The sequence below is a fragment of the Acomys russatus genome, chromosome 28 (assembly GCF_903995435.1).
Source record: "Acomys russatus chromosome 28, mAcoRus1.1, whole genome shotgun sequence".
Lineage (NCBI taxonomy): Eukaryota > Metazoa > Chordata > Mammalia > Rodentia > Muridae > Acomys > Acomys russatus.
Genome location: NC_067164.1, coordinates 14,481,081 through 14,498,467, shown reverse-complemented (window position 1 = coordinate 14,498,467; position 17,387 = coordinate 14,481,081). Strand labels below are relative to the sequence as shown.

Sequence of the window (17,387 nt, the reverse complement as noted above, 5' to 3'; positions counted from 1 at the left end):
ATGACCATTTGTGGGGGAGGAGGTCTCCCTCAGTCATAGACCTAGGGGAGGGGAATAGGGTAAAAGCGGGAGGGAGGGAGGAATGGGAGGATACAAGGGATGGGATAACAATTGAGTTGTAATCTGAATAAATTAATAAAAATAAAATTAAAAATTAAAAAAAGAAGTAACACGTAGATATGAACCATGTGCTCTGTCCAGTGTAGCATACAGCTCAAACCTGAACCATGTTGCAACTGTTTGAGGCTCGCCTGTTGCCTGGGGTGTTATTTTAAGAAAGCAGAAGCAGCGTCATTTGCACACTCCTTATAGACACATACACCTTGGCCCTGGCGTTCGGCTTCAGTGTTTCAAAAGTGAAGACAAGATGAAGACTCACTTGCTTCTCTGGGGAGTCCTGGCCATTTTTGTTAAGGCTGTCCTTGTAACAGGTAGGTGGTCCTCAAACAAGAAAGCCAGATAAAAGGGAAAAGATAGAACAGATACATGTTTTAGGTCTGAAGACTTAAATTTATCCTAACCTTCTTAGGCAGTAGTATATATACAGACAAGGCTCATTGTATTCTGTTTGTTCTTTTTTCTCTTCTGTTTGGCTACTTCAGCCTATAGCATAAGAAAGCAAATATTTTGGGGTAGCTATAGGTAGCCACACTTATATATTTCCATGCATAACTTTAAACATCAGTAGCCCTCTCCTTGGGTCTCTATATATTCTAAAGAAGTGAAGTAATAACTATGGTAATTATCATATAGAATTTTTAAAATTTTATCTCCATAGAGAAAACAGAATCAACAACTCTCTTACATCATAACCCTTTAAAAATGATTAGTGGTATCCATGATGTGTGTACTTCTCATATTTTGTTTTTAATCTTCCAGACAACTGTATCAAGGAACATATTCTGATTAGAGAAGTGTATTGTTATTTGGAAACAGAAATGTAATTAAGAGTGATCATCTTATATTTTATTAATAACATGAAAAGCACATTTCAGAAATAATATTTTAAATATAAAATACTAGTAACAAAGTATATATATATGTATATATACATGTAAATACTTATGTTACAAACATGTTTATATATCTATAAGCATGTCTATATAAAACAGATGTAGCTATATATAAAATAGCTATTCTTTGCCTCCTATTTTTTGAGACAGGATCTCACTGTGGAGACCAGGCTGGCCTCAGACTTTAGATTACTCTGCCGCGGCCTCCCTAGTGTGGGGATTACAGGTATGTGCCATCACAGCTGGCCAGATATCACTATTGAACTGTGTGTTTTGCTGTTACGCTAACAGCCTTTTCCTTTGGTATTCCACTTAACTTTTCACAATACTCATTTCTTCATACTTCTATTATTATTTCCAACATGTTAAAACACTTGACACTGAGATGAAATAACTTAGCCAGGTTCACACTGTAGCAAGTGATAGGTACAACCTGGCCAGTTTGACCGTGTAGCCCACATTCTCACTGTGCTCTTGTTTTGTCTGCACCCATTACAATCATATGCACAGTACAGCACTTTGTGGTTCTATTTGTTTGAGCTCAGTTAAATTTAACAGGTACTTTATTGTATATCTACCATGTCTCAATGCTTTTAAATAAAATAATTTGTTTGGAAATTGCTTATTTTTAGGAAGTAAATATTACAGACTGGGTCTTGGTAAATAAGTTATTACATATTTTCTGTTAGATTTATTAAACTGCCTAATTTTTAGAAAGTATATGACTACAATTATCATATCTTCTTATGTTTCTAGAAAGGAAATACATACACCTATTTTCTTTCTTTCTTTTTTTTCTTTTTTTGGTTTTTTGAGACAGGGTTTCTCTATGTTATCTTGGCTGTCCTGGACTCTCTTTGTAGACCAGGCTGGCCTTGAACTCACAGAGACCTGCCTGCCTCTGCCTCCTGAGTATGGCTATTTTCAATTTAATACTTACTACTGAAGTCATTTTCTTGACTCTTAATGTGTATTTTTGATCAGATATTATGTGCTCATATAGATTTCATTGAGAAAAGTATTTAAGTGTAATGGACACAGACATAAGGAAGAGAACACCATTTGAATTCTTTTAATCTTTTTCGAGCATTAATAAGCCCTATCTCATTATCTTACATTTTCACTGATATTTCTTCCCCAGCACTATTCACAGTCGTATTAGATGGTTTATTAAGAATTTATGAATAATATGATACTAACATATTGTTCTTCAAACAATTACAAGTACAATAACAATGATCTTAAAATATAACAGTTGTTATGGAAATATAGCTTTGGGAGCTAACCTTCAGGAATAACTAGTCTCCAAGTAGAATGATATCTGTTCCCATCCTTTAGCCCTTATAGTTTGATTGTACGTACTAATTCTTCATGAAACTCAAAGAGGGGAATTTTAAAGGTTGCTTACTTACCTGAAGTTGTGGGAAAAGGAATATTGCGCATCATCATTATTAAACTAGACCTATTAGATAACACTATTACTGTTATTGATTCAACATGAGATAATCAGAATTTTCTTTGTTTATTCTTTGCAACACTTACAGTCTCTCTTTGATATACACATCGGACAGTGGATACTGACTTTCAGAGTTAAAGTTTTTTTTTTGTTTGTTTTGTTTTTTGTTTTTTGTTTTTGAGACAGTGTAGCCTCGACTGTCCTGGACCAGCTTTTTGTTTTTGTTTTTTCCAGACAGGGTTTCTCTTTGTAGCTTTGGCTGTCCTGGACTCGCTTTGTAGACCAGGCTGGCCTCAAACTCACAGAGACCCACCTGCTTCTGCCTCCCAAGTGCTGGGATTAAAGGCATGCACCACCACCGACCGGTGAATTAAAGCTTTAATACATACCTGTGCATTTATTAATTTTTTCTCTATAGTGACATTTCACATTAAATTGAACTCATACCTCATAATATTTTCTAAATTGTTTTTGGAGCAAAACTTTTCAGGGAGTACTTTACATAAATATAACTCTTTCCTTTAAGAGAGTTCTTCTAAGGAATAGTCATATAGCTCTTGTTATTTTTTTGTTTGAGTCTGTGTACTGTGATTATTATTATGAAAAACAATATAGATAATTTAGGAATGTTTAGGTGGAGAATATTGTTTTACAAAATAACATAGTCTTGAAAAGATGCTTCTTCCAATATAGCTTAAAGGAAACCGTTTTTTACAAGAAGAAATGAGAAATCCAGAAGAACTCAGTGTTTGCAGTTGGGTTTATAAAGGCTGAAGCTTCAGATTGTTTACTTTCAGGTGATTGTTTTGGCCGAGAATAGTCTAGCTTTATGTTTTATCTTTTATTTTGGTTTATCACTGATTTTATTAGGTGACATCGCAAAAAAAAATTAGAAGCATTAGATACGTCAGAATTCTTTTAGTCTAGATTTTCTTTAGTTTTTCCAGTGAAGAAAAAGAAAATACTGTTTAGATTTTTTTAGATGTTCCTTGCTCTTTTAGATTAGAAAAGAGAACATATAGAAAGACTGCGGCTGATAAACAATAAAAATTAAAGTTTTTGGTCGAGGTGTGTTGTCACACACCTGTAGGCTCAGCACTCAGGAGGTGGAAGCCACAACTGCTTAGCGACTTTCAGGCTAGCCTGGGCTACATTTGTCTGACATCTTCAGGTAAAAAAGCCATATTAACTCATCTTAATGTGTATACACTCTGTTTTTTTTTTTTTTTTTTTTTTTTTAAAGAGAGACAATATCCCTTCATGTAATTCAGGCTGTCCTGGAATTTTACTAGGTAGCCTAGGCAGGCCTTGGATTTCCTGTCCTCCCTCCTGAATTTTCCAAGTGCAGATCTGTGCCACACCACCAAGGAAACATAGTCTTTTGTTTTCTTTTTTCATGATATATTTTACCTTTCAAACCCAAGGTGATGGTGAAAAGACCGTTCTTGCTGACAACAAATGCATGTGTACCCGAGTTACTTCCAGGATCATCCGTTCCAACGAGGACCCTAATGAGGACATTGTGGAGAGAAATATCCGAATTGTGTATGTGGCATTCACATTTCTTTTCTCTTCTATGTTATAAGTGGATACTTTTTGTTATCAAGCTTTCTTTTCTTGTTAAAGGCGACCATGCAAGGGTTTCTGAAACAGCTCTCTATAGCAGGCACGGACCTTGAAAGCGCTGCCGCGTTTAAATGTAGTGTCTTCAGCCCACTTTTGATGTGTAGCGCCTGTAATGAGATTGGATCATGGCTTAAATGAAGTTGCATTCTGCTAATAAGCTGGGCAATTTTACAGAAGTTGAGAGCAGACATAAAGGGAACCGGAGGCTCCTACTTAGTCACCAACGTGACAGTTTACGTGCAGTGATTTCACTTTGAATCAGAACTTTCAGTTATTCTAATCAGCTTGAACTGCAACTTCAGATAACAGTAAATGCTCCACTCTTGTTCTGTGGTTATTGACTATTGAGTGTTTAACATGGTCTTCATAAAGACAGACTAAGTCAAATTGATGACTTGGCTTTTCACTCATAAATTGGACTCAGAGTTATTAATGCCATTCATTTTTTTCCCCCAAAACAGAGTCTCTCTGTGTAGCCTTGGCTGCCCTGGACTCACTTTGTAGACCAAGCTGGCCTCGAACTCACAGCAATCCACCTGCCTCTGCCTCCCTGAGTGCTGGGATTAAAGGTGTGCGCCACCACACCTGGCTTACTTGGTAGCTCTTAATGAATGGCACGAATACTGATAATACTTGAGAAATAAGATTTTTACTTGCTCCAATCAATAACAAGTTTTTCTGGTTAAATACTCCCACCTTAATAGTTTTCTCCAACCTAATACCTCTTATAAGAAAAGAACACAGCAGTCAATTCCAGCCATCAATTGGAAAAATAATGATGTTTTAAAAATTCGTTTCAAGATCTGGCTACATCAGTTTGCAACTGTGTACTTTTAAAAATAATCAAATTATTTGTCCACTGCAAACCTAAACTTTTCATCTTTAAATAGAAGAAAAAATGGAGCCTACTTTATAGGGTTATTTTTTTTTAAATGAGAATATCTGTCCTTTTTTTTTTTTTTTTTTGGTTTTTCAAGACAGAGTTTCTCTGTGTAACAGCTGTCCTGGAACTCACTCCGTAGTCCAGGCCGACCTTGAACTCACGGAGATCCACCTGCCTCTGCCTCCCAAGTGCTGGGATTAAAGGCATGGGCCACCACAGCCTGGCTGCCTGTCTCATATTTTAGCAAGACTATTATGTACTTCACTAACTATGTGTTTGATAACTATATCATTGTCCTGATAGAACACTCTTGGTTTGCATTCTGTATTCTGCATTGCATTCTGCAGTTTTGTTACAGTAGTACATATTACTGTGTCTTACCTCCCTATAAAGCTTAGCATAACTTTCAAGACTGCTTACTCTATCTCCTTTGTGCTAAAACAAAAAAACAAATCAGGTGTCCTGGCGTGTCTTTATTCCCCCACATCCAGTGCTTTCTACCTCCCCTGCTTTTACATCTACTGGGTTCTTTGTTCACAAACTCTTTCTGTCACCCCTTTCAGCTTGGCTAACTCTTCCTCAGTTTGTGTGTCTAAATTTAGTCCTTGAGTCCCATGGTAGGTTTTCTGAAACAGCTCCCAATACAGGCATGGGTTTTGAAAGCAGCTGTCTTGTTTAAATGTAGTGTCTTTAGCCCACTTTTGATGTGTAGCACCTTTAATGAGATTGGATCATGACTTAAATGAAGTTGACTTTTGTTAACAAGCTGAGGGGATTTTTTTATAGACATTGGAGATGAAGGTTTCTCATCAGATCCTGCCCATGGAACTCTTGGAAGTTATGGCTTCTCGCAGAGACATGCAGTTAGAAGGAGCTAGTCCAGGATATCGCACACAAACCATATTGAAGAAGGGCTTATGTTTGAATCTCCAGGGGAACAGTTGTTTAAATAGGCTTCCATGATTTTCTAATTAATCTCTTACTTGTATATTTACTGGAATCAAATCATTTAGTTACTTTATGACACTTTTCTTGATGTGTATTGATGTTTCCTGATTTTTTTTTCTGAAAGGATATTGCCAGTGCTGTGTCATTATGGCCTTGTTCCTGACTATCACTTACTGTAATGGCTGGCTTTATGGACGTCACCTAATTTGAGCCTTATTCCTGAGCTGTGAAAAAGGACAAGTGTGTGTGTGTGTGTGTGTGTGTGTGTGTGTGTGTGTGTGTGTGTGAGACTCTGACTATATAATATACTAATTTATACAAGAACACTATTTGGCTCACAATAGAACCTTATAAATGTTTATCTCCCTGTCATTCCTATTATTTAAAACCTTTTCTGGAGTTAACAAGATGGCTCAGTGCATAATGGTGTTTGCTGCCAAGCCCAACAACTTGCATTTGAGCTCCAGGACATTGCTTTGTAGAAGGAGAGGACTAACTGCAGCAACTTACCCTCTGACCTCCACACATGTGCTGTGGCCTGAACACGCTCACCGTACCGTACGTGCATAAATATATGTGTATATGTAATAAGTAAGTGCTACAAGCTTTTATATCATAAGGACCTTTATAATCAAATCAAAGAATAGATACATTTATTCATTCAAAAAATCTTTATTTAGTGACTAGCTAGCATTGAGGGCTAGTACTGGGAGTACAATAGAACTTATATAAAGTAGTCCAAGCTGAACTGGGGATGAAGACACACAGGAGTAGTCTCCGCATTTGGGAGATGGAGGCAGAAGAGTCATGAGTTCAAGGTCATCCTTTGCTACAAAGTGTGTTTGAAGTAAACCCGAATTATATGAAACACCTTCTCAATACTCAAACAAAGGAAAACTAAGCCGAACAATCCCCCAAGACAAAAAGAACAAAAGGAAAACACAATAAAACTCACCCCCAAACAAAAACAGATAATCCCCCAACAAATAAAACACTCCCCAGAGGAATCGGATGAGTATGGGGAACACAGACATATGCAGACAAACCACCTATACACATAAGATAAAGAAATAATAAATAATTTATAATTTATCATGTATACATTTGTAAAATTACAGATAATATCTTTTTGCCTGTTCATTCTACAAGCAACTGCTACACGTCACACAGGTATCTGTATATAGCCTAGGAAAGAAACTTGCCTATATAGTCTATAGGCAAGACACTTATATTTAAAATATAACAAATTATTGTGAAACCCTAGTAATGGTTTACAATTGAATTTGTATTTAATTATTTTACTGTTTTTTCTCTCTTTTTAGTGTCCCCCTGAACAACAGGGAGAATATTTCGGATCCCAATTCTCCACTGAGAACGAAATTTGTGTACCATTTGTCAGACATGTAAGATTTTCCTTTATACTTATGTATGCTGAAGTTAATAAGCTTTAATAACTTTATTAATAATGATATTTCTGACAGTACATTGGGGTGTAAGCATTGAGAAATGTCTGACCTTTTGAATCCACTGACTTTTAGATTAATGATAAGTACCAAACATCATAAGACTTGGTCACAGAAAAACAGTAGCGATACATTTATTTATTTATTTATTTATTTATTTATTTATTTATTGTGATAAATTTATTTTAAAGAAGAAATTATTTTCATTTATACAGGAGAGGCCAATTTATCTCAGCATCTAAATAAGTAGTATTTACCTTTCAGTGCGCATGTGTTTCTTTGGAGGTGATAGAATCCAATGTTAAACAGTTAAATAAAAATTTTCTCACTCAGCATGGTGGTACACACCTTTGATCCCAGCATTTGGGAGGCAGAGGCAGGAGGATCTCTGTGAGTTTGTGGCCAGCCTGGTCTACAAAGTGAGTCCAGGACAGCCAGGGCTATTACACAGAGGGAGCCTGTCAAAAAACCTAGGGGGAAAAAAAAACCCCTCTCACTGGGCATGGTTGTGCACACCTTTAATCCCAGTACTCGAGAGTTAGAGGCATGAAGAGCTTTGAGTTTGAGGCCAGCCTGGTCTACAGAGTGAGTTCCAGGGCAACCAGAGTTATGTAGAGAAACACTATCTTGAAAAACCAAACCAAAAATCCTAAAAATCTTCCCTCAAGAGGGTGATGTAGGAACGGGAGGACTGATGGTTCCAGGCCAGCACGAGCAACATAGTGAGCTGTTTGCTCTAAATATATATCTTTGTGCACGTATATCTATATATTAATATATGTATATATTCCTTTGTCACTAAAACTGAATTCATTGAAACAAATATACAGGTAGGGATAAACTAACACGGTGCAAGCTGCTGTACCATATAGGTAAGATGGTTGTATCATCATATCACTAATTATATTGCTTACTTTCATCTACTCTTTATGCATGAAAGATTAAATAATTTTATAAGGTATTCCTTGTTGTGCATATATTATGTCTGGAAAGAATAATCATTTATTGTAGGGTAGAGCTGCAAGAACTAACAGACTTTAGATTAACATTTGTAGTGGCTCATAACATTTCCTGGGGGACTTTTTTTTTTTTTCTGAGACAGGGTTTCTCTGTGTAGCCTTGGCTATCCTGGACTGGTTTTGTAGACCAGAGTAGCCTTGAACTCACGGAGACCCACCTGCGTCTGCTTCCCGAGTGCTGGGATTACAGTCGTGTGCCACCACGCCTGGCTCTATTGGGGGATTTCTCACGCATATATATTTTTTTCAGCTGTAAGAAATGCGATCCTGTGGAAGTGGAGCTGGGTGATCAGATTGTTACTGCCACACAGAGCAATATCTGCAACGAAGACAGTGCAGTTCCAGAGACATGCTACACGTATGACAGAAACAAGTGCTATACGACCATGGTCCCACTTATGTATCATGGTGAGACCAAAATGGTGGAATCAGCCTTGACCCCTGATTCTTGCTACCCTGACTAGTCTGAGTCACTTCTCCCTATGCAGCTCTGCCATTAGAGGCTGTCCATTTGGACCCAGGAGTTACACTTACTGCTAATGAATTTGAAACCAGGATTTATTATTGGATGGTATAAGACTAACATTCCCTTTCAATGGTTAGAATATCAGCATTGCTGCCACTATTAAATAATTTTTTTCTCAATTCTGAGTATTCAATCTGCATGCTTGCCCAAACATGTATTTTTAAGAGTTCATTTGCTAGTATTTAAAATCATCACCAAGGAGAGAAGCTAAAATTTCAAGAGTGAAAATCAAGAGGCGTTATTAAACCCAGCCCCTTTTCTCTCCTACTTTGCTGTGGAGAGCTGGAGCTTTCCCATACTCTGTACTGTTCTTTCTCTAATCTCCCACTGTGCAGAGAACACGAACCACAAACACAGGGCGGTTGAGTAGATCCACTAGGAGTTATAAAGGACACACTTTGGAACTATTTACTAATACTTATGAAACAAGTTTGCTGACAGCGATATGATTTGATGCACAAATGAAAAAATATATATTTTGATAGAACACATAGACTTGGCATTAGATTTTTTTTTGACAGAAATTTGTCTGAAATTCTTAGGGGAATCTCCTGTGTTACAGCTGAATCAAATGCAATTTGTAATCCAAAATACATATTCTCTAGCAGTTTGAATAATTAAATAGATTCGTAAGCATATACCCGTGTGAAGTAATTCATTGAAAAATTTTGTATTTAACCTTTTTATATGTAAATTAAATATAACTTATTATTGGCAAACGGTTTGTAACTATAATATAATGGTGCATTCATCACTAAGCTTAGATGAGTATATATTTGAGAAATCTTTGTCATTTCACACTTAAAATTAAGTACAAAGGCAGAGTCCATAGCACATAGCACCTTTCGGAAGCAGGGGTTGTGCTCCATGGTAGGGGGCTTGCTTATCATGCTTAAGGCCTTGTTGTTGTGGTTTTGTTTGTTTGTTTTTGTTTTGCTTTGAGACAGGGTTTCTCTGTGTCACCCTGGCTGTCCTTGTTGACCAGGCTGTCCTTGAACTCACAGAGGTCCGCCTGCCTCTGCCTCCCCAGTGCTGGGATTAAAGGCATACGCTACTACGCCCAAGTGGTGGCCTGCAAATAGAAGAAAACAAAAATGTGTTCCCTTAAAACACGCACACGCGTGCACGCGCGCGCGCGCGCACACACACACACACACACACACACACACAACTTTATCCAAGTGGAAAGCTTTCACTTACATGGCAGGGTTATTTCAGAGTAGCAGCTGGTCACATATGAGGAAGCCTTATGGCAGAAAGAAGCCGTGGCCAATTGACGAGTTTATCTAAGGGCGCTATGGAAAGTAACTTCTGATTCAGAGACTGACATGTAGATACTTCTAACCTGGGAACAGTGGGGTGGACTGTCCAGGTCTTGTCTGTATGGTAGCAGTGTATATTCGTTTAATAGGTAACTAATGGCCCAAGTTGAAATTCAAAAAAGAATTACAAATAAGTATCTCGTAGATTTTTATAAGAATTATAATAATCCTATATATGTGTTTATATGTCATTTAGTATAGCAATCATAGTAGTTAACAATTGTCAGTACATTACAGCTGTTACTATGTGTGAATTTTCTTTTAACTCTTCTCTCTGCCAAGGCAACAAACTAGTGAGAAATACAGATATGTCTTATGGTTCTTAATTTCAGAGAATAACCCAAAGGACTTAGGAAAGTATATTACTAAGTTCCTCTACCAAGGATGCTGATTAAGTAGCTTTGGGGTGCAGGAGATATCTATTTATTTATTTATTTATTTATTTATTTATTTATTTATTTATTATGTTTCTTTTTAAAACATATACATTTGTATTATTACACACAAATAAAATAAACTACATACAGCAGGGAGAACCACAAAACAATTAGGAATTATATAAATGTTACATTCACAGTGATTTGGCTATTTATATTTTGAATACTTGAAGTAAATATCTTTCCTATCTTGGAAGATCTTAACAAATTTCTAAATTCTGCTGCTCTGGGGAAAGGCTCATGCACAGCATTAGGATCATGAGCCTCTACTTCCACCTAGTGGTTGGTTTACAAAGTAAAATGAGTAGGAGTTTTTTGTTTTTTTTTTTTTATTTTTTTTAACCTTCATAGGATTATGAAAAGAGTTCTATCTTAATTTTACTAATAGCATACCTAAAGATTTTTTGAAGATTACATTTATTTATTTAGTATGTGTTCATGAAAACAAGAATTTATTCTTGTATATGTGTGTGCTTATGTTATTTAGGTTAGCTGTTTTAGTAAATAGCACTCAGACTGCCACAATACCCCTACTGTTATGGACGATACCCCACACCTCATGTACCAGCCTCTTTCCCTAAGTTGCTGTAATCCTTTTTTTTTTTTTTAAAGTGTTTTTTGTTTATTCAAGACAGGGCTTCTCTGTGAAGCTCTGCCTCTTCTGGAACTCACTCTGTAGACCAGGCTGGCCTCAATCCTACCACTGCCATTGCCCTGCCCATTGTAGTGATTCTCAGTGCTGTTGGTTTGATAGAACCTAGCACCCACCACCTAGGAGGCAAGTCTCTAGGGAGGCTTGTGAGGGAGTTCCTGACGTGGGTGGCATCTGCCCATGGGTTGGAACCATACAGACTGAGTGTAGAGAAGAAAGCAAGCTGAGCACCAGTGCCCATCGTTTTCTGCTTCCTGGATACAGATGCAGTGTGACTTCAGTTCTGACACCAGGGCTTCCCTGACGTGAAGGCTTGGCCTTTGAAGCTGTGATAAATCTGAGCACATGGTTCAGAGGCCTTGAACTGATTAGCAGGAGAAATGTGAAGAGTTTGGAGCTACAGGCTAGAGAAGCCTTGAACTTTGCACACCAAACCTAACAGATTATTCTGGGGGGCAGTGGGGGAGCTGAAGAGATCAGACTGTCAAGAGAAAGGTGAGCAGTGAGATTTCAGAGGGGAAAGCCTCTGTTGAGGACTGGTGTGGTCTGTTCATGCTACATTCTGGAATAGAAGATGCTGCCTTCTGCCAGCGCCTTGGAAACCCGAGTGAGGCTGAATTAACCAAAACCAAAAAATAATAGACTGAGTTGGGGGTAGAGGAACTTTCAAACAGCATAGCATCCAAGCTGCGGTTTACCTACAGTTAGTGTTCTTATCCAGGTTTGCAGTGAGCAAAAATATCTAGTGGAACAGAAGTATGTGAAAAAAATATACATTCTTTTGTCAAGGAAAGGAGTTTATAAAGTCAGTGACAGTAAAGAAAGCAGCACAACTTAGGGGAGCCCCCACACTTTGCACTGGGACATAGGCCCTGCCCATTAAAGGCTCCACTTTGTGAAATGTAAATTTATTTGAAAGGAGACAGCTTAAACCAAGAATACAGTGGAAGGACTCTCTTTTTGAAAACAATTCCCTAGGTCCAGCCTCCAAGATACACTTGTAGAGGTCCCTGCAACTGTAAGAGAAGGGCAGCAAACTACAACGTAGCAGGCACCAGAACACGGCAGCATTACCCATAAGGATCAGGATTTGCAGATAAACCAGACAGAGTCATGGAGGCTTGCACCAAGGTTTCGGAAAGCCATTGTGTGTGACAGTTGGATTTCCTACAAGGAAACCATTTCCTTGGATCTTACTTAGAAGCTGTGAAGGTGACACGGGTCAAAGGTGGCAAGGTTGTAGGAGTGGTGCTACTGAACACTGTTGAAGCCCAGGTGATGCCACCAAAAGCCCCAGATGCTAGAAATGCAGCTGGAGGATTTGGGGTTTGCGCTTCTGGGATTTTTTCAATTTATTTCAGTCTTTCTTTGTTGTGCCTCCATTCCTTACCTTCAAAAAATAAATTAGTTTATTTTTAATTTATTCACTTTACATCCTGATTGTAGCCCCTTCCCTTGTCTCCTCCCAATTCTACCCTCCCTTCCTCCTCTCCCTCCCCCTTTCTCTTAGTCCTCAGAAAAGAGGAGCCCTCCTCCCCTACAGTCTGACCCCATCCTGTCAAGTCTCATCTGGACTGCAGCATCCTCTTCCTCTGTGGCTGGCATGGCCACCCCACCAGGGGGAAGTGATCAATGAGTGGGCAACAGGGCCCATGTCAGAGGCAGCTCCTCCTCCCCATATTATGGGGCTCACGTGGAGACCTATCCAATACATCTGAGCAGAGGGTCTAGGTCCTCTCCATACATGGTCCTTGGTTAGTACATCAGTGTCTGTAGATCCATCCCCCTGGGCCCAGAGGCTACAGTCACCTTGATAGCTGAACTACAGAAAGACTCTACAAAGACAGAATTTCAGACCAACTTCTGTTACAAGCAAATACTCAATAAGATACTCACAAACTGAATCCAAGAACACATAAAAAGTATCATTCACCATGACCAAGTAGGCTTCATCCCAGGCATGCATGGGTGGTTCAGTATATAGAAATCCATCAATGTAATCCACTGTATAAGCAAACTAAAAGAAAAAAACCACATGATCATCTCCTTAGATGCTGAAAAGAACTTGACAAAATCCAACACCCATTTATGTTAAAAGCCTTGGAGACAAGGGATACAAGGCACAAACCTAAACATACAGCAAGCCTATAGCCAATTTGTATCCCCTTGATCTCCTTTAGTTGTCTTACTGCTCTAGCTAGGACTTCAAGTACTATATTGAAGAAATACGGAGAGAGTGGACAGCCTTGTCTTGTCTCTGGTTTCAGTGGAATGGATTTAAGTTTCTCTCCATTTAGTTTGATGTCCTCCACTTTTGTAACAAGAATGTTTATTCTGTGCCATTGCATGTTGGAATTATTTGGCTTGTTTTTTGTTTATTTTGAACACTTACAAGGTCATTTTGTGGGGCTAGAGAGATGGCTTAGTAGTTAAGAATGCATTATTACTCTCACAGATGATCAGAGTTTTATTCCTAGCACACATGTCAGGTGGCTAATAACTGCTTGTAGCTCTAGGGGGCAAATATCTCTGGCCTCTCTAAGTCCTTGACATATTTATGCAAATGCACATACATACACATGATTAAAAATGAACTCATCCATTTACCTGAAAATTTCATGGTATCACTTTTCTTCATACCTGAATAATATTCCATTGGGTACATGTAGTATGTTTTCATTATCCGTCTGTTGAAGGACATTTGGATTGTTGTTTCCATCTTCTGACTATTCTGAATAGGTTGGTAATTAACATGACTAAGCAAGTATCCGTGGAGTAGGATACCTTTGGGTATTTGCCAAGGAGTAGAATAGCTGAGTGATATGGTAGATTTATTTTTAGTTTAGTTTATTATTATTTTTTAAAGGATCCTCCATAATGATTTCCAGAGTTGCTGCATAAATTTGCATTCCCACCAACAGTGAATGAGGGTTCTTCTTTCCTTACAACCTTGCTGGCATTTGTGATCAGTTGTTTTGTTGATTTTAGCCATTCTGATTGGGGTAAGATAATGTCTCAAAGTTGTTTAAATTTGAATTGCTAAGGATTATGAGCATTTTTGAGGTATTTCTTAGCTTTTTTTTTCTCTTCGATTGAAAATTTTGTTTAGATACCTATGCAATTTTTAAATTAGGTCTTTTTTTTTTTTGTACTTTGTGTGATGGCTAGTTCTATGTCAACTTGACATAAGCTAGAGTTATTCAAAAGAAGGGAAACTTTTACATTGAGAACATGCCTTCATAAGATCAGGCTCTCGGGAATTTCATAATAGTGTTAATGGGGGAGAGTCCAGCTCATGGTGGGTGGTGCCATCCCTGTGCTGATGGTCCTGAGTTCCATAAAAAGCAGGCTGATCAAACCATGAAAAGCAAGCCAGTAAGAAGCACTCCTCCATGGTCTCTGTGTCAGCTGCTGTCTCCAGGTTCCTTTCTTTCTTGAGTTTCTGCCCTCATTGCTTTTGATAATGAACTGTTTTGTTAACTGTGAGTGAAATAAAATCTTTCCTTTCCAAGTTGCTGTTGGTCATGGCACTTCATTACAGCAGTAGTGACCCTAAGGCAAATTGGTACCAGAAGTGGGGTATTGCTGTGACTGACCTGACCATGTTAACTTATTGTAGGATTGTGAAAAGACTTGAGGACTTTGGGTAGAAACTCACCGAGTGTTGAGAGCTCAGTGAGCTGTTCTGTGGGAGCTTGGAAAATAAGAATGCTGAGAGCAGTGCGGATGATGGAGGCCTGGTTTGTAAAGTTTCAGAGGGAGGCAGAGACTCTACCAGGACAGTTGTGTAAAGAATCTGTGCTGTCTGGTCAGCTGGAGCTGTGTTTAAAAAGAAGTCAGAACCACTAAAGTAAAAGTTTTGCTTTTCTGTAACAATGCATGCTGGTCAGCTGGGGCTGAAAAATAAGAAGAGACCAGCATTACTGAGGAGAAACCCTCTGGGAAGTGTTTCCTGAGAGTCAGCACACAGAAGCTATGTTGCAGTGGTGGCCAAAGTTGTACCTTGTGTTGGCAGATGAACTTGGTATTGGGTAAGAGTCACCCAGCTGGTGCTCATTTTGAAGGTCTTATGGGGTCATGGAGAGCAACTGAGGCTTGGTGCTGTGTGGCAGCCTTGGAGTCCCTGGAGAGAACATAGGAGAGGCTATTGGTGAAAATGTAGCCCTATTGAAGCAGAAGATTGCAGCATTTTGGAGATGACAGTACCATGAAATGACCACCAGAAACAACAGTGCAGGTGTGGAGCCAGTGGGAACTTAGAAGACAAGCTTTGTGTGCTGCAGAGGGAAGAGCCGGAGAAGCCACTCAAGTCTCTTGGAGGAGCCCAGAGGATTATGAGCAAATCCCAGATGTTGGACATTGAGTTATTTATACAGTTAGAGTTTGCTTTTGCTTTATTCAGATTGTGGCTGTGCCCTTGTTCTTCCCTCTTCAAATTAAAACAAAGTTAGTTGTGTGGCCTAGTTTTATATTAATTTGACACAGGCTAAAATTATCTGAAAGGAGGAACATCAATTGAGAATAAGCCTCCATAAGACCCAGAATATTATCCAGGCGTGGTGGCGCACAGCTCTAATCACAGCAGAGGCAGGCTGATTGCTGTGAGTTTGAGGCCAGCCTGGTCTACAAAGCCGAGTCCAGGACAGCCAAGATAATATAGAGAAACCCTGTCTTGAAAAACAAAACAAACGAACAAAAAACAACAAAAAAATCCAACATATTGTAAATTAGTGGTTGATAGGGAAGAGTTCAACTCATTGTGGATAGTGCCATCGTTGGGCTGGTGGTCCTGAGTTCAGTAAGAAAACAGGCTGATGAAGGAATGAGGAACAAGGCAATAGACAGAACCTCTCCATGGCCTCTGCATCAGCTCCTGCCTCCAGGTTCCTGCCCTGCTTGAGTTCCTGTCCTGACTGCCTTCAATGATGGACTGTGATGTGGAAGTGTAAGCCAAATAAACCCTTCCCTCTCCGAGTTGCTTTTGGTAATGGTGTTTCATCACAGTAATAGAACCATAACTAAGACACTTTGTATATTCTGGATATTAATCTTCTGTTAGATGTATACCCGACAAAGTTTCTCTCCTATTCTGTGGATTTCGTCTTTACTTGATTGTTTTCTTAGCCGTACAAAAACATTTTAGTTTCATGAGGTCCCACTTAATCAGCTGTTGGTTTTAATTCCCGAGAAAACGGAGAGATTCCTTTCCTATGCCTCCACTCTGTAGGGCACTACCTACCCTTTCTTGTAGCTCTCTTAGCACTTCAGGTTTCAAATGGAGGTCCTTGCTCCACATGGAGTTCACTTTTGCTCAGGGCGTCAGATATGAGTCTACTTTCATCCTTCTGCACGTAAATATCCGTTTTCCTCACTATGTGTTGAAGATGCTGTCCTTTCTTCAGTGTATGTTTTTGTCTTCTTTGTCAGCATCAGAAGGATGAAGAGATGGAGATGGGTACTCGTTTGTGTCTACTATTTTATTTTATTGGTCTCCATGTTTGATTTTGTGCCAGTACCATGTTGCTTTTTATTACTATAGTTCTGTAATATGTATTGAAGTCTGGAATGGCAATCCCTTCATCATCATCATCATCATCATCATCATCATCATTATTATTATTATTATTAGTATTATTAGTATCAGGATTCCTTTGATGATCCATGGTCTTTTCTGGTTCTGTATGATTTTTTTCTATTTCTGTGAAGAATGCTCTGGGTATTTTGATTGGGATTGCATGAATCATAGATTGGTTTTGGTAGGATGGTCATTTTCACGATTTTGCTTCTACTGATCCATACATTCAGGATTCCTTTCCACTTTCTAAATCTCTTTCTTGTAGAAGCCTCTCACCTCCTTTACTAAGTTTATCCCAAGACATTTTCTCCTCTTCGATGCTGTTGTAATTGGGAGGATGTCTATAATCTCTTTCTCAGAGTACTTGTTGATGTATAGAAAGACAACTGATGTTTGTAAGTGGATTTTGTACCCAGCCACTTTGATGGATTTGTTCATTGTTTCTGGGGGAATTTTTGTGTATTATA

General features: G+C 38.6%; 1 protein-coding gene across 1 annotated transcript; it reads left to right on the top strand.

The window, feature by feature from the left end:
• The first annotated feature begins 235 nt into the window (after nt 1-235).
• Nucleotides 236-9,572, top strand: Jchain (joining chain of multimeric IgA and IgM). Its single transcript, XM_051170357.1, has 4 exons — nt 236-431; nt 3,894-4,014; nt 7,249-7,329; nt 8,659-9,572. Exons 1-4 carry the CDS (start codon nt 368-370, stop codon nt 8,870-8,872), a joined length of 480 nt encoding a protein of 159 aa, XP_051026314.1. The 5' UTR covers nt 236-367; the 3' UTR covers nt 8,873-9,572.
• Nucleotides 9,573-17,387: the final 7,815 nt, after the last annotated feature.